The sequence below is a fragment of the Paralichthys olivaceus genome, chromosome 1, assembly GCF_024713975.1.
Source record: "Paralichthys olivaceus isolate ysfri-2021 chromosome 1, ASM2471397v2, whole genome shotgun sequence".
NCBI lineage: Eukaryota > Metazoa > Chordata > Actinopteri > Pleuronectiformes > Paralichthyidae > Paralichthys > Paralichthys olivaceus.
The window spans coordinates 19,259,425-19,283,019 of record NC_091093.1 but is presented as its reverse complement, the minus strand read 5'-3'; the positions used below and the strand labels follow the sequence as shown (position 1 = coordinate 19,283,019).

At 41.6% G+C, this 23,595-nt stretch overlaps 3 protein-coding genes across 4 annotated transcripts in view; 1 reads left to right on the top strand and 2 right to left on the bottom strand.

Annotated features, from left to right (window-relative positions):
- Positions 1–80: 80 nt before the first annotated feature.
- On the bottom strand, positions 81–2,317 carry calca (calcitonin/calcitonin-related polypeptide, alpha). The gene is made up of 4 exons (XM_020098723.2): positions 1,580–2,317; positions 1,350–1,441; positions 904–1,029; positions 81–464 (listed from the first exon to the last, which is right to left on the bottom strand). Exons 1-4 carry the CDS (start codon positions 1,673–1,675, stop codon positions 287–289), a joined length of 492 nt encoding a protein of 163 aa, XP_019954282.1. The 5' UTR covers positions 1,676–2,317; the 3' UTR covers positions 81–286.
- A 6,369-nt stretch (positions 2,318–8,686) lies between these two features.
- On the top strand, positions 8,687–12,758 carry cyp2r1 (cytochrome P450, family 2, subfamily R, polypeptide 1). Of its 2 annotated transcripts, XR_011240968.1 has the most exons (6): positions 8,687–9,005; positions 9,458–9,599; positions 9,706–10,338; positions 10,464–10,793; positions 11,586–11,990; positions 12,113–12,588. XR_011240968.1 is itself a non-coding variant. In XM_069524388.1 (5 exons), the coding sequence occupies exons 1-5, from the start codon at positions 8,769–8,771 to the stop codon at positions 11,801–11,803; spliced, it is 1,560 nt and encodes a 519-aa protein (XP_069380489.1). In that variant the 5' UTR covers positions 8,687–8,768; the 3' UTR covers positions 11,804–12,758. The 2 variants fall into 2 exon arrangements, 1 of the variants encoding a protein (XP_069380489.1); XM_069524388.1 differs by having other exon boundaries at positions 11,586–12,758.
- Positions 12,759–13,491: 733 nt separating this feature from the next.
- pde3b (phosphodiesterase 3B) overlaps positions 13,492–23,595 on the bottom strand; it is a 38,443-nt gene continuing 28,339 nt past the window's right edge. The window contains exons 5-16 of the mRNA XM_069524386.1: positions 22,913–23,013; positions 22,570–22,801; positions 22,352–22,443; positions 21,752–21,903; positions 21,105–21,239; positions 20,651–20,762; positions 20,430–20,543; positions 19,371–19,570; positions 17,756–17,959; positions 17,378–17,539; positions 16,727–16,979; positions 13,492–16,634 (exon numbers count right to left, since the gene is read on the bottom strand). Coding sequence (XP_069380487.1) covers positions 16,420–16,634; positions 16,727–16,979; positions 17,378–17,539; positions 17,756–17,959; positions 19,371–19,570; positions 20,430–20,543; positions 20,651–20,762; positions 21,105–21,239; positions 21,752–21,903; positions 22,352–22,443; positions 22,570–22,801; positions 22,913–23,013 — 1,972 coding nt within the window. The 3' untranslated portion in view covers positions 13,492–16,419. The remainder of the gene's footprint in view (positions 16,635–16,726; positions 16,980–17,377; positions 17,540–17,755; positions 17,960–19,370; positions 19,571–20,429; positions 20,544–20,650; positions 20,763–21,104; positions 21,240–21,751; positions 21,904–22,351; positions 22,444–22,569; positions 22,802–22,912; positions 23,014–23,595) is intronic.

Here is a 23,595-nt window from a genome sequence, read left to right as displayed (position 1 = left end):
ACCATTTTACAAATTTTAATATTCATGCATGTTTTAAATGTTGAATGAAATATATGCAGGTTTCATGTAAAGATGCATTTATTTTCTTTATTGTATTTTACAGAAATGCCAATTACACTCTCAGTTCTCTGTCAAAACCTGATGTCAGCCAATGTGAAATAAAGCAATGATGTAAGTTAGTCCAACAAACATGACCCGCATGCATCAACAGTCTCTGAGGATGGATAGAGCTGGATGAAAAAGCAGAAGTCAGCTCAGACAGACGAAGAGCAGATGGGGGACAGCTTCAGTTGTACGAGCTGCCGTGGTTTTCATATTGCTCAGACAGACTTCTCTTCTTGCCCGGTGTCCCCGCTCCCACGTTGGTGCGGGGATATGTTTGCAGTTTGTGAATATCCTGGGAGAGTTTGCCCAGCACACAAGTGCTCAAGCCGGTGCAACGCTTAGACATGGCTCTGTCCAGGCTGTCAGAGATGGAAACAAACATGCAGAAACAGGCTTATGGTAGATGTGGCATGCATATAAATATGATTACGTACACAGATGATGTTTTTTCACTAAAAATGTCATGCTTTCATATTTCAGTGTCATGCTAACAGATCCAATAGATTTGTTTTCATGCTGTACAATACTAATGTCTATGTCTAATATATATCATGCACATTCTCTCGTGTTCTCTGATTTCATGCTGTCTTTAGGACACTACTACACACATGAATGAATGAATGAAGTCCATGAATTGAGGGATTGTGGCAGAGAATAGATTTACATGAATTGCACTGTGTACCACTCAATACACACCAAAGTTGAAGCTGTTGGACTCATAAACAGAAGTGCGTTAATAAAGATAAAGATATTATATGTTATATAGAGAGACTATAGATAGATATGTAAGAGCCATACCCATCAGCTGCTCGGGGGTCTTGCTCATCTGAAGTTATCTGCATCAACTCCTTGAAGGCTCTGAGAAAACTTTGAGCATCTTCGTTAGTTAGTGTGACTCCATCTGACATCAACTCATTGCCAGATCTGGGGGGAAAGCAACGTTCAGTTAGATTGGTTTGAAAACATTTTTAATTTGTCCACATAAATTCAGTGGTAAAGGAAACTAAGAACAATTGTTTACTTTAAGAATTAATTTGGAGGTAAATAGAATGTTTTATATTTATCAGGATGTTGCATTGAGACTGGTGATGAAGAACAAATCATACAAAAGAATCCTGGGGACACTGAGGAAATGAAGTTTATATAAATATCTTTGATTAGTTATTGTAAAAACGTCAAAAACAACGGAAAACTGTTTTTTTTCAAAATACTGGTTGTACTATATGAGTATTACAAGGTCTTACCTGGATGGAGCTGCCTGTGAGATGTAAATCTGACAAATGATCAGCGCGTTGCCAAGAAGGAGAGTCCACAGTTTCAGCATTATCATGACTCCCTGTAGAAAACACACAAGGTCATTAGACAGATTTGGTAATTGACACTCATTCACATTTATAAAGAGCATCATATCTAATATTTCCAACAGCAACAGTCCAGCCATAATCTAAACAAGCAGCGTTTTATCAATACTCACCATAAGATAACAAATCTTCTGCTGATAAAGAATTAAATGATGAGACTGTATCTGCTGAGCACTCCCACAGTGCAGGGTTTTATATATGTTCCCCATGGGTTTCCGTATTAACCCAGTGAGCACTTGATGATAGTCTATTGGCCAGTCAGATACTTCACCACAAACCGCCAGCCAATCAGAAGACCTAATTCAATCACAGTGAGCCAATAAAAGAGCTTGCATGGTAATTACATGTAAATGATATCTATTCACAAAAAGCTGTAGAGTCAGATAGAGAATCTGTTTCAAAACAATGAGACAGAAAAGCTTTACTGGCACTTTCACACAGTGACTGAGAGTCTTAATACACCTGATGCTGCTCAGAGAATATGAAGACGATTCATCATCTGTTCTTAAAGTGTATCAATGAGATATCAATAGTGTTTAAGATGTACAGAGCCAGAGATAGTGAGGGGCATGTATTCTACAGGTGGCCAGAACATATAGATATATAACATATACACATACAGAGTGGGCAGAAATCTGTCGATACCTTTCGGTGCCATCATTACAGATGCCTTTTTATTTCAAGAACAGCAGGATTCTCCTTGTTCAGGTTCATTATCAAACAGGGAACAGTTGTGGGAGACACTTCAGAAAGGGTCTGCTCCCTCACGTGTTTCGGTCCACACTATCTGACAGTGCCGAGCGAAAAAACATTGTTTTATATATTTTACATAGTTATTTATGATAATATCTGAGTTGGGTTTCAACACACTAGACCTCTGCAACCAAGAGTTTAGAGGAGTTTAGGATCCAGTCCAATCTGCAGAGTAGTTTGATTATTCTTCTTTTCATACCTTTTGTATGGTTAGATTAAATAAATCTACCAAGGAGGTTATGTTTTCACCCCCGTTGGTTTGTTGGTACATTGGTTTGTAAACAAGATTACACAAAAACTACTGGGCAGATTAGCACAAAACTTGGTGGAAGGATGCAGTGTGGGTAACAAAAGCAATCATTTAGTTTTGGTGCTGTTTTGAATCAGAGGGCTTGAATCCACTTTTTTTTAACACTGCAAAATAGAGCGTTTCTGACATTTTCACTTATTTCCCATGGTAGTATTCCTGGTTCTTGATTAATTGAATCATTTAGGTAACTGATATCTATGAGTGTGTGGAATTTGGTGCAGCTTGACTGAATTAAAGGAGACTATGGAGTGCCATTCTAGTTTTATGTGTGGATGACATCACTGTGAACGCTCCATGGATTCGCTGGTGTTCATCTGGTGTTTCTGAGCTAATTACTGGGCTACTGGTCTCTGGTCATCTTCTAATTCCCCTTATGTAACAATATTGGATGATGTATCATAAAGCATCCTGCCTCCAGTTTTTTTTTTTTCGCATCACAAGGAAACTCAATAGAGTTGCAGTTCCTAGACAGATACGCATGTGTGTATCTGGAGCAAGAGGTTTCAAGTACACACACACAAGGATCAATACTAATAGTCTTGTTCTCATTTGTGGAAATTGCAGAGAAATTGAAATTCTATATATTTATCTTTCAGGGAAAAAATCTGAAGTTTGTCATGGTGCAAATTTGCAAAAAAGAAGTGTGTCAAGTGCCATCATCACAAATTGAGCAGTTCAGACGCACCTTATTTTTAATCTAATGAAAAAGTTTTAGGCTCTGAGCTGCTCCCACGCCTCAGATCACCAATGCCCTGACCGGCGACATGAGTTTGACGCAGAGAAATGACATTCCAAGGGGGAGAGCGTATTGTCAAGAATGCAATTAGCTCACGCTGATCGCATCCCCAAATGTTAGGCATGAATTGGTCTGGAAAAATAATTACAACACAGGAGAGCATTCATGACAGAGAGGGCAGCGCTATGCTCAGTGCAGCGCTCATCAGTGACAGTCTCCGCTGAGTCAGTGTGACCTCGTCTGTCTTGTCAGAGTTCCAGCATCTTTCTTGGCTGCAGAATTCTACTAAAAGAAAAACCCAGAAAGAGAATTTCCTTCAAATCTATATCGTCACTTTGCGCTATTTGGACAGGCAGCAAGAATGTAGTACCAGCTGAAGCATAGGAAAAGGGACATAGTTTTGTTACGCTTCCGGTCTGATGAGGACATTTGTGCATCTTCAAACAGAACATTATATTCAGGCTTGTGGATTTATACACTTTAAATCCTCCAGCTCTCCATTAGGAAGCCAACTAAACCTAACCTAACATTTAAACAGCTGGCCGGTGGTTGCACAGGGATTACAGGACTTCTTGCAGTGCCTTTTAGTGTCATTATGCAGTTGGAAAAACAGAGGTTCTGGACAGCATTAGGGATGGTCTCTTATTCGATTTTCCACATGTACTTGATGATTCCGCTTATTCAGATGGTAAATAATTTACTGTAGATCCACGGTCGTCAAGGGACCCACCCAAAACAAATACTGTATGCACATGCCCCACAGTATAGAAAGACCGGAAGAACACACATAATGTACAGACTGATGCTGTTCTAGCACAGTAACAGCATTAAAACCCATACACTGATCAGGACCAAATAAAATTAACCCAGAATAGAGTTTTGCAATACGATGATGTACTGCATCCTGTGAGACAGCATTCATTTGCTTTGCCATACCATTTATACCTGGTGGTGGCTATTCTTCAGATATCGTTAGTAATATTAAATCATTGTAATGGGTTAAAAAAATACTCTGGACTGCCAATATTTGTTGAATTGGTCTGGTTGAATTGAATTAGTTCTTCCAGAATTTTGTTGTGGGACTTGCATATGACATATGAAAACATAGGATCCCACATTTCCCATAATGCATTTCAATATGTATTTCACTGGACTCCTCCTGTTTCCTATAATACAAAACATCCAAGCAAAGTCCAAAGTTTTTTCCCCCTGACTGAATATAAATATGGACGACATGACAGCCGCCCAAATGTGAAGCCAAATCCTCTTCATTGTCCCCTAGTGACTGAATGTTAGTAGGCGGGTCATGGCCCGAACAAAAACATCAGAGTACACATTAAATACATTTTTCCCAAAGATTATGTCTTTAATTTCAGGTAGTTGTCAACACACTGATGGATGTCCAAGTGTTGTTCTGTTAGTTTTTTAAGACTGAATTGCGATTTTTTGAGGACAGGTATCGTCCGAACCTCGATACCACAGCTCCACACCACGATCACCACAGCGGAGTTGAGCTTCATTTTTGTACAATGGGAGGAAGCGGAGATCATCTTTACACACAGTCAATGGTTTTCACCACTCCAGGAGATGGAAGGATCTGGGGAGGACTGCAGGAAAGATGTGGGGTTTAAATATTGTGTCTGATGAGCGTGCAGGAGAGTTTGAGGGGAGCGGGTATCTGTGGGCCACACCCATCTGGATGAACACAGACAGGACTGACACACCCACAGGGGACAAACAACACAGCAGAACCAATCAGGAGAGAGAAACACAGGAGAACATGGAGAATGTAGGGGTACGCTAACAACAACTGTTTTCATCGGCTGAGAAGAACCGCTACAAGTCAACTGAATGTGCAAAATTGCTGTTGTGCCCCTTTACGAAGTTTTATGTAGGATTTAGTGGCATCTAGTGGTCTAATTACCAACTGGATACCCCTGACTCATCCTCCTAACCAAAACATAAAAACACAAAAGCTCCTCTCTGCAGTCAGTGCTCAGTTTGTTCGTTCTGAGAAACCATAGAAACATGTTGCTGCAACATGGTGAACTCCTGGCAGAGAACCCTTCTTTGTAAATATGAAGTTTTATTCTAAGGTAACAAAACACAATTATTCTTAATTTCAGGTGATTATGAATGAAACTATGAATATAATATTCCATATCTGACAATGATTCCCCCTAAATCCTACTAACTGGAACTTCACCAAAAATAAGGGAGATGGAAAAATATATTTGCATTTCTTGAGGTCCATAAGTAGAATAAATAAGTTAATATAAAAAATTAATACCCTCCAGAGAAACACACTTCTTTGTTAATTTCCAGATAAAACGTTTCACATTTTGGATTTTTTTCTGAATCCATGCAGTTACATGGACACAGACAGCAAACACTCCTGTTGCTGATGTTTTGATTAACCCATCAACTGACAAGATGTGAGATGTTCATTTGATTAAAATTGACAGATTGGTTTAATGCTTCCAGAACAGCTGATGAGTCTGGGGAGCCGGCAGGAAGGGGAGAAAGTCATTTGCAAGAATGTCCTCATTAGGTAGCCCTGACAAATCTGAATGACTGGGGGGAGGTCTGTCGAGGCCATTTGAGGCTTTGGAGAGAAAAAAAAAATCTTCCAGCTGCCTCAGCAGGAAGTAACAGCTGGATAAACAACTCCACGTCTGATGACGAGCCAGTCATGACCAACTGATGACACAGAAAAGAGGAGAGCACGGTTTTACAAAACTGCAAATTGTTTAAAGTTTAAAAACCACCTCAGCGAGACGATAATACTCACCTGAGTTAAACTCTGTGTTCTCCACTGTGTGTAGACTGTGTGGGCAGTAAAACAGTGAGGAAATAAACAGCTGCTTTATTGATAGGGATCATTTAAAAATATTTATGAAATATTATTGATTTGTCAGATTATTAAAGCTTGACACCATTTATATCCAACACTCCTCCGTCCTGCGGCGTCTGGATAAGATCAGCTTTTTGGCCCACAAGACAAAAACGTCTCCCACAACCATGCACGTCTGGAATGTGGCGCACGCCTTAACCTTTCACCTTAACCTCTGACCTGTGAATGTAGTGCATTAACGTGTAGAGGTGAAGGAACCTGCAGCCACTTACTGGGGCAAAGTTTATTTGCTTAAAAACAAAAACAGGGTAACACACAAAGGTGCTTTATGGGGTCTCCTCAGGTAGTCATACCTGAGTGACATAAAATTCAAATTTGCACAAAAATTGCTCTGGGAGTTTTTGTTATTTAGTTATTATTTGTATATCCATGTTACATATTGAAGTAACCTACAAACAGATGTGGTTTATGAAATCAGGCTCTGAACCAGCATGTTCTGCACTATCATTGTATCAATACAGGCTTAATCAAGTTATTCTACTTACAAACTTATTTATCTCTGTTTTTTCCTTGTCAATACCTGCTCCATCTGTATTTATCATCTCTTTACATGTACACACATTGAAACTACATCTGTTAAAAACACTTTTCCATCGTCTTCTCTTCAGCTGGTTGTCGGATTATTTCCGAAATTTCAAATTACAATCACGATATAAGCTCTGCGTTGAAGGTCTTGCTGCTAAAATCCCAATTTTCAAAAAAACACATTACCTTTGAGAGCAGCGTAGGTATGGTTGGTTTACAGGGAGATGAATGTGTACAGATGCTAACGTGTCCATGCAGCCTACATGTATGGTGAAAACCGTGTGACAGGATTCTCCAGCGTCTGCAGTCATGTTATCAGAGAGGCTCTGTTCACCTGTTCAGTGACCCCACATGATACTTGGCTCATCTGCTGCTCCGAACTCCCGTCACACCGCTGGTGGTCGGTCTCTCTCCCATCTGAATTTTACACTTTTGTACTTTCTTAGTAGTTTTATCTGCAGGATAAGTCTTCTCCCAGCTGGGAATTGTTTGGTAACAGATACTGTGTGACCGCCTCTCTTTGTCCTGCCTTGAACAATAACTGCTTTCACTACTGCACCGATTGAACACGGCAAACACAAATCAAACTAATATTTGGGGGCATTTAGAAGGTTAGTGATATTTAGAAGTCCATGTTTTTAGTAACCGACATTTTGAGTGGATTCTTACGTTGTTGCAAAATGACCGTATTGATCTTCTCAGCTCTGTAACAGTTAAATGAATCTATACTCTGTTTTTCTCATTCAAAACTAATCTGCATTATGTTTGGTCAACTGAGATTGGACTTAGTCTCTGACATTATCCCGAACTCTGCTTCCCAGAAATACTTGTTTAACTCAAAGTTTATGGTTTATGCAGCATATGTAACATTTAAGTGCACAGGCCAGCAATTACATTAGATTAAATGTGCAGTGAAATATAAAAGTTAAAAAAATAAAAAAGTAATACTGCTTTAACTCAAAGTTTCCTGGAAACACAGGTACATGTGATCACGATTTGTCTTCGAGCAATACACAGTATTTCACTGTGAATGGTCAGAAACTTGGGTTAGTAACCCACAGCCCCACAGAGTTTTTATTTTTTAGCTTATATCTATTTTTTTAACTTTAAATGAGTCTGTTAGAAAACTGTATAAGAAGGAAATTGTGCTCAGAATCTTCATTTAACTTTCATCCCATGAAACAATGACAAAAAATAAACCTTTGTTACCAGTTTCATTAGAATTATTAGTTTTGGTTCTACATTGTGTGTGAGTGATTTTCTTTGCAATGTTGAATCCAACAGAACTTTGTTCATCCTTGTTCTTTTCTAACAGCAGCACATCAAGTGTTAAAATCCACCTGAAACCCACAGGACAACTTTTGAACTCCAACGTGCTGCAGGATTTTCCATGTACTGCTCTTATAGGAAACCCACTTCCAGACTCTGTGTGCAGTGCAGCAGGATTTTCTTTCCAAAAGACACCCCCCCACACACACAAACACACACACACACACACACACACACACACACACACACACACACACACACACACACACACACACACACACACACACACACACACTCGTGTAATATGATATATTTAAATCACCCTGCAACAAGTCTGTGAGGCCAATTAGTGCGTCTGCGGGTTATCATCTGACTTGTTGCATTGACTCATTCTCCTGCACCAGTTTGTGTCTGAGTCAAACTTTTCACTTGCGTTTCGCACCTTTCACTAAAGTTTCACAACAACCCATGTCTAGTCCGTGTGTGTGTGTGTGTGTGTGTGTGTGTGTGTGTGTGTGTGTGTGTGTGTGTGTGGTGTCCCAGCCCCCCCCCAAAAAAACTAAAGTAACCAAAAACTCAACCAGCACCAAAAACTGATCCCCATCATTGATCGCGTGCAGAACAAAGTTCAGCAACAGTTAACTCCGACTTTCTGGCCAACCTTCGCTTTAGAGGCGGGGGAAAGAAAATGTGCAAGATGATACATATGTGCAGCAGTTGGTGTGAGGGAGAGCTGCAGTCAGCAGGGCTGTAGTCTGCAGGGGGACAGACGCTGCTCGGTTCTGTGGGGGAAAGATGGTTTCGATCAAGTCTACGTCTCTGGTGCCGGTGTCCGGGGCTCAGGCTCTGCTCGGGGGGGTTTGCCTGACCGTCGCCCTGCTCGCCTTCCTGCTGGTCCGGCAGCTCTTCAAGCAGAGGAGACCCCCGGGCTTCCCCCCCGGTCCCTCTCCCATCCCTGTCATAGGAAACATACTGTCCCTGGCCACCGAGCCGCACGTCTTCCTCAAGAAGCAGAGTGAAGTTCATGGACAGGTAACACACACACACACACACACACACACACACACACTGTAAGAAGGAACAATAGAGGCTCGCCCTTACATCAGGCGGTCTCTCTCTTGCCTTTACTTGGAGGAGAATATCTGGCTCCCCTAAAAAGTGAAGCCCCCTCCTCAGAATAAACACTAAGGACAAAGAGTTCAGTTTGATAACATTGTTTCTTTTACAGTTTCACATGATGTAAAGATGGAGACTGTCCTGTTAAATGTCCAGAAAGTTTAACTTACCCTCATCCTCCTCCTGGTTCATGAAAGCCCTTAATGTTGCAGCTTGTCTGTAATTGTGAAATATAGATGTGTGTGTGTGTGTGTGTGTGTGTGTGTGTGTGTGTGTGTGTGTGTGTGTGTGTGTGTGTGTGTGTGTGTGTGTGTGTGTGTGTGAGAAGAACAAAAGCAGCAGCACTTACATCACTGTGTTCTCTCCAGATTTTCAGTCTTGACCTGGGAGGCATCCTGACTGTGGTGTTGAATGGATATGATTGTGTGAGGGAATGTCTCTACCATCAGAGTGAGGTGTTTGCTGATCGCCCGTCGCTGCCTTTATTCAAGAAAATGACCAAAATGGGCGGTAAGACTTTGTTGTGTCGACAGCGCAATAACGCGTCAGTTGAAATATTTAATTGTCAGGAGTTTTATCTGTATTTTGAGTGTATTTTCTTCTCCACCATTCATAGGCCTTCTGAACTGTAAATATGGCAAAGGCTGGATTGAACACCGCAAACTGGCGTGCAACTCTTTCCGTTACTTCGGCAGCGGCCAGAGGCTGTTCGAGAGGAAGATCTCAGAGGAGTGCATGTTCTTTGTCGACGCCATCGATAAGCACAAGGGGAAGCCCTTCAATCCCAAACACCTCGTGACCAACGCCGTGTCCAACATCACCAACCTGATCATCTTCGGACAACGCTTCACCTACGACGACCACAACTTCCAGCACATGATCGAGATCTTCAGCGAGAATGTGGAGTTAGCAGTGAGCGGCTGGGCCCTTCTCTACAACGCCTTCCCGTGGATTGAGTATGTGCCGTTTGGAAAACACCAGAAGCTGTTCCGCAACGCTGCAGAGGTTTATGATTTCTTACTGCAGGTGATACAGACTTTCTCTCAGGGCAGGGTGCCACATGCACCTCGGCACTATGTCGATGCCTATTTGGATGAGTTGGAACAGAATGCAGGAGACCCTAGTTCGTCTTTTTCCTACGAGAACCTCATCTATTCAGTTGGCGAGCTCATAATTGCTGGAACAGAGACCACAACCAACACCCTGCGCTGGGCCATGCTGTACATGGCCCTCTACCCCAACATTCAAGGTCAGTTGTAGTAGAAGCATCGTCACACTTTGAGAATATTTCATCTTGTACAAAAGAGATGTGTTTTGTTTAATTGTACCGTCATGTGAATAAATGCCTGATGGTGCCTGTTTTCCTCCGATAAGAGAGGGTGCACAAAGAGATTGACAGCGTTCTCTCCAACGGGAGGGCGCCCACGCTGGAGGACAAGCATAGGATGCCCTTCGTGGAGGCCGTTCTGCACGAGGTCCTTCGCTTCTGCAACATCGTGCCGCTTGGTATTTTCCGTGCCACCTCCCAGGATGCAAAAGTCAAAGGGTACTCGATTCCTAAAGGCACCATGGTGATAACGAACCTCTACTCGGTGCACTTTGATGAGAAGTACTGGAACGACCCCGGCGTTTTCTTACCGCAGAGGTTTCTGGACAGCAACGGCAACTTTGTGAAGCGTGAGGCCTTCCTTCCCTTCTCCTTGGGTTAGTCTCTTTATGTTTCTCTAAAAATGCTAAACTCCTGATCTGTTTATGAGCTGCAGCTTTTAACAAGACAGTGACCAGAGTTAGTTGAGTTGCCCACAAACTGTTTTCATAAGTCATATTTTATAGTTTAGAACATTTCCTTGATTACTATTAGTTCATACAGTGTGGCCTCGGCCTGCAGTCACCTCTGAAATGGATGTTGTCAGGCCAACAACAGAAACAAAACTCAACATAGTGTGAAGTGATGTACAGTACCAGTATCATACTTACAAAACTCTACTACCAACACTGCAGTAAGAGGGAAAAGGAGTAGTTTTAAAAAGGGCTATTTCTTTTCTTCTGTAAAACTTTTTTCCACGTAGCATAAATGTAAATGTCAGATAAGTTCTTGTGTGTTTCCTGTTACCATTTAGATTTGTCACAGCACATTGATATAGAGCATGAAGAAGATTTCCTTCCTAGAACCCACTTTCTTCAACTAGAATGATACAACATTCAGATCCTGATTTTTATTTGGATCTGCACTGAATTGCAAACACATGAATATCAAACCTCCTTTTTTCCCTCACGATGCACAAATTATTCTGAGGATTAAATGAAAATGTTAAATGTTCTCTTTAATGGAAATCAGTTCAATAGTTTTGGTGTAATTCTGCTGACAAACAAACGCAGATGAAAACATTACCTTCTTGGCCGATGAAATTACCCACAATCCAAATGAGCCTGATATTGTGTGACTGTGCATTTTTTTACGGGTCTATATAAAAGTCCTTCTCTCTTTTTTTTCAGGGAGGCGTCATTGCTTAGGTGAACAACTGGCCCGGATGGAGATGTTCCTTTTTTTCACCACTTTGCTGCAGAGGTTTCACCTCCAGTTCCCTCCAGGAACCGTCCCCACCCTCACTCCCAAACTGGGCATGACCTTACAGCCCAAACCCTACTCCATCTGTGCCGTCCGCCGACAACAGAGAGTCCCGTCCTCTGGAGACACTCCTTACTACAAGTAGGCAAGCAGGCATCCATAACAGCTGGTTAGGCTGTTCATGACAAACGTTTACTATTTTGCACAGCAATGCAACCACATGATACGGGTGCATTATACTGCATTGCTGGAGTTTAATATCCAGATCTGGTGCATCTTTCCAAAGCGACCAAGGTGGCTCTTCAGCTGAGCACGTGATCCAGTCTATTCAGGTACTGTTAAATTCTCTTACTGAGCAGAATGCATGTTTGCACAATGCCTTTGCAGCAGCAGGGGAGGTGATGAGACTGTGCTGAGAGGACATCCGATTAACACAAGTGTGCTATCGATTCAGAGCTGGGAAAAAGAGATGTCTATGAACCTGGGTGCAGCCGCGAGGGGTTTGGTGCATGTCAATGATTGACAGTAAGTACACCCACTGTGGTTCAAAGCCCTGCCTTCTTGGGACAGCGTCAGGTCAGACAGATGACACCACAAATTCGTACGTGTGGGGCGAAACAGGACGAACACACTTTCCAGGAAAGTTCTGGACACTGTACTGGAGCTGGACACAGGCCAAGATTTACGTCACCTGGACTGACTCTGACCCCGTCTCCAGGGAGAGCACACGGTGGAAACTCTTTCTCTTAGAAATGCAACAAATGCAACCCTGGAGGATTTCTAGAAACTGACAATGCAATACTGATTTCTGCTAAATGGTGCTTAACAGTACTAACAAAGTACTGCATTTGTGTGTTTAGGTTAACTTTTGTTTGTCTTTTTTTGTAATGCTGGTGTTTATTTTTTGTGTCAATTTATAAAGTCTTTGTTAAGATACTGAGAACATACGTCTTTTTTTTTAGCTACAGCTAAATTGGTAAAACTCTGAAATGAACAAAAACTATTCTGTTGATTTTTAGATTTCTTTCTAAAAGGCAGGATTCTATTGATGGGAGCATTTAGACTGAACAAAACCATAAAACCATCAACTGCTTATAAAGATGAACATGTCTCCACTTCCTCCCAATATCCAGAAATGTCCCTGATACAAAAGCTGCCATCTCTCACCGATGACAGCGTTTGGAGCTACAGTGTGCGCAGCAGTGAGCAAGTTCCACCGACACATGTTCTCAACCCACCACGAGTCAGTCTCAGCCGCCATTCATGATGTCTCATCCTGTTTTTATAGAATTAAATAACTAATTAAAACCAAAGATAATGGTGGATATACAAACTGATAAGAACTACCTGAAATAACAGAAACCATATGAGAAAATTCAGTTTGACAGTTACTTGACCCATGTTTTATCCACTAATACGGAAGAGGCAGGATTTATGACCTGTACCGCAGCCAGCCACCAGGCGGCGATTGAGACACTTTGGCTTCAGTTTTGAGGTCTATGCATAAAACCAAAACAAAGTGCTCAAAGACTCCAAAACGCCGTCTGCTGCTGCTGAAGGGAAGGTGCGGACTTTTTCAAATTACACATAAAGATTTGATCTTGTTGATAAAAAAACAGCAGCTGTAAAGTGTCGGCAGCACAGCAACATGAGGGAGACGTCACACGACTCTGAGCGGACGTCTAATAAGCTGACAATTGACACCTCCTGTGTGTGTGTAGGTGTATTTCTTCTTCTGTTTACTTCGAGTGGAATGGAGGAAAAACACAAAGTGGTGTTAAATAAAGCACACACACACACAGACCAATCAAAAAAACCAATGAGAGCTGCTGATACTTTAGGGATGGTGTTTTATGACAGCTATAAATAACAACAAAAATCAGTTGCCCCCACAATGTAGATAAAGGGTGAATGGTTACATTAGACAAACTTACATATATCGATGCTACATAAGGGAAACAACCATTCATAGATGTATTTATGGCACAATCATTAGAGGACACCGTGGTTTGACAGACTGCACAGTGAGAAGCCAACAGAATTTTACAACTTAATGAGCCTGAAACATGTCGGGTCGGTGGCTACCCAGGCTTTATGATCCAGCAAGGGTCCATCTGAACAAACTGAATGTGTACAGCTCTGACCTGAGTCCAACTCCGACTCCTGCCACTGTCCCTTTAAACCCAGTGGACCATTTGACTCAAGGTCTCTTGTGTGAACGGCACCGGAGCCCGGAGAGCAACTTTTGCCAAATTAGTGAATCACAGCCCAGGACACTACTGCATGTAGGTAAAGTTTGGCACTAGTTGGGTCGACAGCGATAGAGGGAGGGAGATGATGGAGAATACAAGAGTGGTTATGATACAGAACAGGGAGAGGCTGAGAGCGAGTGTTGAATCAAAACTCAAAAACCTCAAAACTCGACACCTGTTAAGAGACGCATTCAAAACTCTGGAAACACAACGGTAATTACAGGATCTCCATGTACAATATGTCAGCTGCATGTAGAAAACAGATGCATTCATTTGATTATTTTTAAAAATATATATAATTTATATGCACATACTCTTTGTACAGCGGCTAAACACTTGTTTGGTATTAAAATGTGCACACCGTTATCTACTTTTTCTTCTTTAAATATCACTATCTTGGTTTACACTGCTTTACTTAACATTCTCTCCAGAGATTCAGATTTATAAGGTGGGAAAAAAAAAAAGGCGACAATTCCGCCTTCCCTTTCATAAAAACGTCTTTTTCTAGTGGAATGCCAAGAGTTCTGAGAGAATAAAATAGACAACAAGTAGTTTTTTAAAACCTGTCATAAAATATAGATATGTATAAACAAAACCAAAGTGAAGTGAAACCCTGGATCCCTTCTTTACACACTGGCCGAGTTGTGGGTTCGATAACAAAACTCAAAATAAAAACAAAAAAGAGGAAATGGTAGATGGGTGAGCTCTCAGTTTGTCTGAACGTCAGTGTCTGCTGGCTGAGCGGAACAGACATTCAGACGTTGTACTGTTTGTTTAAAAACAACGCAGAGAACGTTGAACTAAGAAAACCTTACTTGCTCTGTAGTGTCGCAGAGCAACGTTGTGCAGGTGTGTTGTGTTGCTGCAGGAGAGAGACATTTGCAGTCTGCCGACGATCAGGATAAGCTTCTTTTTTCTCTCCAGTGAGGTCATAAAAAGGTTACGCAAACAGTGTACGAACGGCCAGGAGACAGCACATACTGTATGCTCCTCTGTCACAGAGGATTTTAATTGCTTGGATTGGTTTGTAATCGTAAAGTTGTTCATGGAGATATTACAAACTACTTTAGTCACCCAGATTTTTTTAATTCTCTTTGTGAATTTTTCATATTAATGACACAAATTCTTGCAAAATAATTATTCAACTTTGCATGAATCCTGAGTAACCTTTAAAAAAATACTTGGAATCAAAAAGAGGAAAGTGAAGAATCCATTCATTGAGACAGCACTCCTGATCTGAATGCAACATGTTAAAACACCAGAGGACATCTCACTGGTTAGAAACTAACCATTATTGAAAGGACAAACAGACACACACACAAATTACATACTAAAATAATTAAAAATGTGCTCACTTTCTGCCAACTCATTCACTCTATCACATTCCCACGGAAACATATTCACACACACACACACAAACAAAATGAAGCGAGGAGAGTTAAAGGGTCAAAAAAGGAACAGAAAAATAAAAGACAGGTGGTACACATGAGTAAAAGCATCAAAAATGATGCAGATATAATGCTAATAATCAGTCAACATTTCAATAATGTCTCTGTGACTGAGTCTTATACAGTGTTTCGTGTCACCAGCAATAAGAGAGAACTACACAAGCCTAGGCTCTGGGCCAAAATGGACTCAGTAAAGGTTCAGACAGGCACATTTGATATATATATACATATATATATATATATACACATATATACATACATATACATACATATATATATATATACATACATATATATATATATATACATATACATATATATGTGTATATATATATATATTTATCTTTATTTATATACATATATATGTGTATATACATATATATATATACATATATATGTATATATACATATATATATTCATGTACGTATATATATAATTCAAAAATTAACCTGACACTGAGGCTGAAACAGTCTCTCGTCTTTCTCCGTGTTTGAACTGTTCACTTTGGTAAAGGGTATCCATCGCTCAATGATGTCGCTCACTTGATTATTTTTCCTCTACCTTTCCTTTCTTAAATAGACGGGAATTGTTTTGTACCTAAGGGAGGTGTAAGCACTTTGCATTCTAGGCAGCATCACAGCCAGGTCACCATGGAGGGAGCCAACGCTGGACCCCGTCCGCTCTCTTCCTCCGCACCATCCTCAGTTCTGGTGCTTTTTTTCCTTCTTTCTGGGTGCACTCGACTCTCCATGGGGGTGAAAGTGCATAGGAGTTGGGCTCCCACCGTTGCAGCAAGGATCCGCTCACAGTAGTAAGGCCTTTTTGTTTCTCCAAGATCAATGTGACTGCTTAAGTCTGCACAGTGAATCTTTAAATGTGTCTGTGTGTGAGAGAGAGAGAGAGAGAGAGAGAGGAAAGTGTGTTTAATGTGCATTTGTCAACTGTCTGCATGTGTTCCTCATGTCTGTGTTCATGTCGGTGAAAGGTAGGTGGTCGAGGGACTCGTGCCTCTCGTCATCTTCTTTTTTCACGCATCTCTCTTCTTTACTTCGTCCTCCTGCTACTGACGCTCGTCTCCCTCCTCCTCCTCCTGGATGACCTGGATGTCGTCTGACGGGGAGACGGGCAGACTGACGGGCAGGCTGTCCGGCGGCTGCTGTTTGCCGAGCTCTTTGCTCTTCTCCTCCTCCTCAATGATCTTCTTCCAGACCTTGTGGTTCTCCGTCAAGTGCTGCATGATGCTGCAGAACAACCTGCGGTGGCTCTTCTTCCTTTCTATAATGGGCAAATGGCAGAAAAAAAAATTATGAAATAATTCAGCTAATTATTTGTAAACACTAATTTCAAAATAAGGGTCTAAATCTTACTTGGTGCAAGCTCATCTTCTAGCTCATCTTCCTCATCTTCATCCGTGTCTGTGTCCACCTGCCCCTCATCGTCATCTTCATCTGATCCCGCTTCATTAATCCAGTGGCCGGGGAGAAGGCCAGCAGCATCGTAGGAGTTACAAAGTGGTCCAACAATATGGGTGATGAAGGACTCCTGCAGCTTGGCCAGCTGCGGGGAGGAGCGGTCCATGAAGGGGCTGATGGGTAATCCTAACTGAGCCTCCTCGTCGCCCTATGGATCAAAAACGAGGATTAGGGATGAGAACATTTTCCACAGAGACACAAATCTTCAGTGATTCAGAATGACATCAGTTGTGTGAAATGAACTGAGCTGAAAATCCTGACATTTTCGACAAATTTCCCCACTCATCATCTTATAGTTGTTATGTGACTTTATAGGGATATACAACGAGGGATGAGTAAATGTGACCTTGATTATATATCTACTGTAAATGTTTTCTGTCTGGAGGTGTTTGATGTTGGATTGGATTATTTTAGGGTATAAAATATGATAATCTTGTTTAAGGTACTGCTTTAAACTCAAGATTCTTTTTAAAGATAAAAACACAAGATATAAGAACTGATCTTTGTTAATTAAATCAACTCTGCATTGTTGCATTCAGTCTGTACCTGCTCATAAAACTCATTGACAATTCCCTCTGTCCACTTGAGATGCAGGTCACGGACTTTGGCGGGTCCGTTGATGTCTGCCAGCTTAATACACACTTGGCACACCAGCAGTCGGTCATTCTCATTGGTCCAGTCAATTCCTGGACTGTTCACATCGTTCACCTGTGAACGAACAGAGATGACGTCTTATTAAAACAGGTCAAATGTTGTTTTTCATGTGCATTCAGAATGCTGCCTGTCCAACTTCATTTCAACGAACCATCCTGCTAATATTTCAATAAAAAAAATGTTGCCAGAAATTAGAGGATCAATAAATAGATAATTTTCTATTCTGATCATAAAACTCTGCAAATAGTAAAGACTTTCTTCATCTCAGACCTTGGCATTGAACTCAGCCAGGAAGTCAAAGTGCTTCTTGAGGTCTGTGGCCAGTATGGCCTCGATGACAAGGAAGCGGAAACGCTTGAACTCCACATGATCCAGGTTGACCAAGAAGTTGAACTCGGGCTGGGAGAGGTAGAGGCTCCAGGCAGAAGCAGCGTGGTGGTTCTCCAGCACTGAGCGGTCGTTGTACAGCACTGCCTGCAGCGCACGAGAGGGAAAAAAGCCAAGTGGTGACAGAGGGAAAGATGGCACGCTTAGAAAATTCATTCAATTTCCTCTAAAATGTCAGTAATGGATTTGCTTACATAATGTGACTGCATACGTGTTGCACAATTTGTGATGGTTTCAAAAAGATAAAAGGGGGCATGAGGGTATTGGTTATGAAAGTAGAACAGGCTCCAGTGCTGGTTACAGAGACAGTTACAGAGACACCAAGACAGACTTCAACAATCCTTTCAGCAGACACATGGTGGTTGTAAACATCATTAGCAATCAATAGGTTCAGGGTTCCCTATCCTTTCTCTTAACCCTCTTTCCTGGGACTTACAAAACCCAGACAGTGTGAGTGCTATCACTGGACATGTTGTGAAAATACAATATTTAAACAGAGGCTCCCAGTTAACCCTTTCACCCCCATTTACATGGCTGACCACAATGAGACAGAGAGAGAGAGTGAGAGAGAGAGAGAGAGAGAGAGAGAGAAAAGGCTGCTTGTTTTTATGATAGTACATAAGGCCTGACTTATCATTATAAAGCATGTAAGCCTTCATTTAGAACAAGAGTGAAAGTGGCATTAACATCGGTCCTGAGTGATTTGATCACCAGTTGTGAAGATGTGAATATACCCAAGGTCCTTTGAGGACACAGAGATCTGATTACGACCAAAAATTATATAAATATTTCCATATCAGTTATATTAATATCAATAATCATTGAGATAAAAGTCACATTATTATAGATTTTAAGTTTCCTGAGTGAAGGTTTTGGTTTTAAACTCACAATGAACGACCACCTATTTACCTGACGTACTCTGACCTGCTACAGTTTTATTAGGAAAATATAACATTTTTACTATCCTCTGATTTGTGGCATGGCACAATATTAACACTGACTATTTCAAATGAGTAAACACAGCGGACCATTTTGTCAAAGTCAGACAAAACTAACAAAAAAGCCAACATCACATGGTCTTCTGTCGAAGCCTGAGAGAAAACTAACGAGCTTGACCTGGACCTGACAGATATTCTGTTTATTTGTGTTCAAGCCCGACTCAAGTCTGATGTTTACCCCAATTACAGGTACGTGCTGTGTTAAAAGATCTAGTGGAAAGCCCAGCCGACGTGACTGAACCCAACCTGAACCTGAATATGATTTCAAAATATCCCCGTGGGTAACCACACTCTAATTTGCCTGTAGAGCAGAGAAGTGAGATCCCATTACAACTCATGTGGAGACACATTCTAATGTCAGGTGTGACCTGACAACAGCTGTCCACTCCTGGATGTTAATGCCAGGTTTGAAACAGGGCCTGTTGGTCCCTGTGAGCTAAACTAAGTTTGTTCAAACAATCTAACAAGACTTTCAAATACTAATAAATGCTGTGGGTTACCTGAGGTGCATTAGTGGCTACTAGAAAGGCATTTGTGCGACCAGGGTGGTCATAGTCGTGCATTGCAGCTGCTACATAAAGGGCCATGAGCTCCAGGGCAGGTATGTTCCAGGCCAGGCAGCCATAGCTGTCGTCTGAAATGGAGGAGCTCTTGGAGGAGGCATAGGATATCCTGCCAGGAGAGATCCCACTATCTGAATCTGGAACATGACAGCAAACAAGATGGACGTCACTGAATGTCTCTCTGACTGAAAATTAAGTGTAGATCTATGGTGTCTTTGTAGAAGCAGGTTAGAAGAGCAGTTCTGTTCCATAGTTAAGCACAAAACTCTAGTGTTGGATTTCACCATGTACGTACACACACACACATGTACGTATACACACACACACACACACACACACACACACACACACACACACACACACACACACACACACACACTATGGTCCCTTAGAATCTCTGCTTTTTAAACCAAGCCACCTGTGTTCTGTAGAGAAAAGGCCTGGTCCCGTAAAAAAAGGGGATAATAGCATAAGTCACAAACACAAGCATTTAGAATTAAGAGATTCGGAGATTAGGAAATGGGCGAAAAATGGAATCGTAGTTTATGCACTTTCAAACAAGAGCAATCAGCCAGAAAGGAAAATTAGTGCATACTTTAATGCAAGTTCTATCTACTTTTTCACATCTCAGTTAAAATAATGATAGGAAGTGATATTGTTTTATCTTAGGAGCAAAACTTTCACCTAATCAGAAATTTCTTTGTTAGATTATTTTGTGAATAGGGCCCAACCTGGGACAACAGAACAGAAGAGGTAACAACCAGAGATTGATCATTTTGCTGATTGATAATTCCTAATCAATGCAAAATCCACCCACCTCATACAGCGACTTCTTCCACAGGTTTTTCATGAGGATTGGTAGAACAAAATGTCCTTTGAGTAATTTGGGACACTATTTTCCAAGCCTGACATATTTATTAAGTTTTTACACCCTGACTTAATCACAGAGAACAACTCCACAAACTGAAAGAACAAATCTGTATCACTGTTGTTTACCTGTGTCGCTTCCTGTCACATGCTCACTGTGGATCTGCTGGAACCCAGGGATTGGTCGAGTGGTCAGGTACCAGACAGCATGTAGCACATCAGTAGCATGAACCCGGTTATGATCTGTGTGTTTTTAACCACAATAAGTGTGAATTAGTTTATTATATCATGCATACCAGCAATGATTTAGAATCTTTAATTATCAGTCAAAAATACACATAAACACTCACAGGGAATGTCCCTGTAGCCATTCTCCAGAGCACAGAAGTACGTCATGAACTCCCTCACCGGGATCTTGAAAATTTCAAAGAGACACGTATCCTGGAAAAGAGTGTACGTTACCTGAGGAAACAAAGGAGAGCTTTACTGTTACACCAATCAGAATAGAGGACAGCTCCATCCACTCAGAGGAACATTCAAATAACTGTGTGCAAGTAATTATGCTGCCAAAACGTAATTTCAACCAATTTCAGCCCAGAGAAATATCATTTTCACTTACTGGACTTTGTAAAAACATTTGAATTGAATTATTGTATATTTATATTTCCAATGCTGTATATCTGTGGCTCTTATTTAGACTTTAGGAAACTGTACTCCTGCTGATGAGCTCATTATCAAGTCCACACCACCTCTACCTGCATACAGTTACAGTCACAATGCATTCTTCCATGGTTTCATACTAACATAGCTAAGTATGCTTCCGGCCTTCCCTCCCGTTCTGTCCACCAGGTCAAAGATCTGGAAGTTCCAAGTGTTCATCCTCTCCATTAGAGCCTTGTGGTCCTCCAGCATAGGATCTAATCTGAACTCCTGCTCACCCTGAAGATGATCACAACATGCACAAATTGTGGAGATTAACTTGAATATCATTTCCACTCAAGCAGAATGATTTTAACATGAGAGAACACACATAATGCCAAATATTGAAACAGTCTAGCAGGGACTGCACTGCCTGAAGAATATCTGGAAAATATAGTACATGTTAAGTGTTTAATAAAGCTTGTGGCCCAGCTAGAAAGTTGGTCTGTTAAATAAAGTGGGATTAGGCAGATTAACCGTCAGATGACTATAGAAAGTTAAATGTTATGAATTAATAGGATTGCGGGTTAAACTCTCAAAGTGACCACAAGTCATATTGTTTTCCAAATGTATGTATTCCAAATCCTTATAAGCAAGTCAAGATAAAAGTAAAAGCTAAAATGTCTGAAACACAACAATGGCAGGTGGGTTTGATTTGGTCAAAGAACAAATGACATAACAAATAGAATAACTGCCCCACGTGTTGCAACAGATGATCATCGTGTGAGCAGAAGCTGTCTGACAAAGCACACCTCTGATTCCTGAGTCTGCTGGTCTGTGCTTGGGCTCTTCTCCTCTTTCTGCCCCTGGTTCCCTGCAACATCTCGCCTTCCGTCTCCAGACGTGTCCACCTCCAGGCTCTCCTCCCTGATCAGGGGCTCACCACCGAACTCCAGATCACATCCTGCACAGTGAAGGGGAGAGTATATGGATACATGCACACACAAACCTACATGTTTTTAATCAGTATGTCAGGATCTGTTCATTTACTTTTTAAATGAGCCTTTGGTACTAGAATTACTTGTATACAGTAAAGATGTGCAAGTCTAGCTATTCAACAACTTTACATTTAGTAATTCTGTGTGAACTCAACCTGAGCTCCATGGTTTCCCCGATCAAAGGCACATGCAGAGTAAAAAAAATCTTGTAGATATGTCAGCTAACATGACCGACCCATGGGCACCCGCCACTCTGCTCGGGTAGCCACATTCTACCGCACCTCAGCCTGTGTTTGTGTGGTTCAACTTTCTTTATAGTTGGATTCCAGCACGGAGCAGCATCAACCCCCTTAACTGCTTATAGAAAACCATAGCCACCACTCTTCTCCACAGCATAATGTGCATTAAATGTACCTGAGCGCCTACGCTGAGCCTCACTGCTGAGTGATTGATGAGATTCCCCTGCATCGCTGCTGGAAACTCCCTTGAGCATCTGACGACCACAGCTGAAACAGACAGGCACGACAATCACAGTTCAGCTGCTGCATCCAACCATGTATAACAACCAGTAACTGAAGGAGTGGATAAAAATAAGAATCAGTAAAATGACACTTTAAATCAGCAGCTCTTGCCTGGTGCAGAGGGGGAAGGTGGAGCTACGGAAAGCCTGCTGGAAATCAGGGGAGCTGAGGGTGTAGTTGAGGGGTTTGTGCAGGTTCAGATTGACGCTGGGCTTTGTCAGGAAGTCGGCAGTGTCGGGGAACTCCACGGGCGACCGTGTGACGAGGGATGATGAAGAGCCCGCACCTACTGCGGGGGGACTGTGGCTTGGTGAGGTGACTGGACTCAGGCTTGGAGATGTGCCTGGAGAGGATGGAGGGAGTTCAGAAAAAGAGAAAGGAACATTTTCAGCCAAAATATGAACAATAGACCATCATGCAGCATCTGTGGGAAGTTTTCATGGTTATGTCTCACCGGCTCTCCTCGACCCTGCGTGGTATGTGAGGGTAACAGAGGAAGACCTCTGCTTGGGAATGGTAAGCAGGTTTGCACTGGGCCCATTGGACAGACCTGAGCTGGAGCACAAAACACACATTCAAATAACTTTTAACTTTCTATTCTTTAAAAGCTGTCTTACAATCAGACGCTTTGCATCATTTGGTGCATTAAACATTTCAGTCCACGGCTGTACTGTTGTTGTGACAAAGCAGTCCTACAACACCTCCTGAACAAAAAGTGTACAACGAAACTAAAGTGCAAAGAAACTCATCAGACAACATAACCAGTCCTGTGCTGCCATCCTGTGGAGAAGCATATACACTGCACCTCGGTGTCCGCAGCACAAGTATGTTGTCCAAATAAATTAAAGCATGTATAAGAGTTGTTTACCATCACTTAAGAAATCAGATTTTATGTCAGTACATGTAAACAGTACCATTATCATAATTCAGTTAAACTCTGTCCTTGATTGGCTAAATTGTGGATCTGTTACTTCTTTTCAATCAGAGAAGAGACGACACGATGACATGTTAACGACACCTTCTTCTCTCACAGGTCAGTGGAAACAAATGGTACAGTCATATAGATTTGTCACAGTAGCTAACTGTCTTTGGATTCTTCAGTCTCACATTAATAGCTTCTATGTTCAAGTTTCACAC

What these genes read in the sequence shown, in the direction of transcription:
- calca (XM_020098723.2), bottom strand. Translation starts at nt 1,675, where the DNA reads ATGGGGAACATATATAAAACCCTGCACTGTGGGAGTGCTCAGCAGATA. An exon ending in TCACAGGCAGCTCCATCCAG is followed by an intron (nt 1,030 to 1,349) that starts GTAAGACCTTGT and finishes CTTTCCCCCCAG; the next exon opens with ATCTGGCAATGAGTTGATGT. An exon ending in GACCCCCGAGCAGCTGATGG is followed by an intron (nt 465 to 903) that starts GTATGGCTCTTA and finishes CATCTCTGACAG; the next exon opens with CCTGGACAGAGCCATGTCTA.
- cyp2r1 (XM_069524388.1), top strand. Translation starts at nt 8,769, where the DNA reads ATGGTTTCGATCAAGTCTACGTCTCTGGTGCCGGTGTCCGGGGCTCAG. An exon ending in GAAAATGACCAAAATGGGCG is followed by an intron (nt 9,600 to 9,705) that starts GTAAGACTTTGT and finishes CACCATTCATAG; the next exon opens with GCCTTCTGAACTGTAAATAT. An exon ending in CCTCTACCCCAACATTCAAG is followed by an intron (nt 10,339 to 10,463) that starts GTCAGTTGTAGT and finishes TCCTCCGATAAG; the next exon opens with AGAGGGTGCACAAAGAGATT.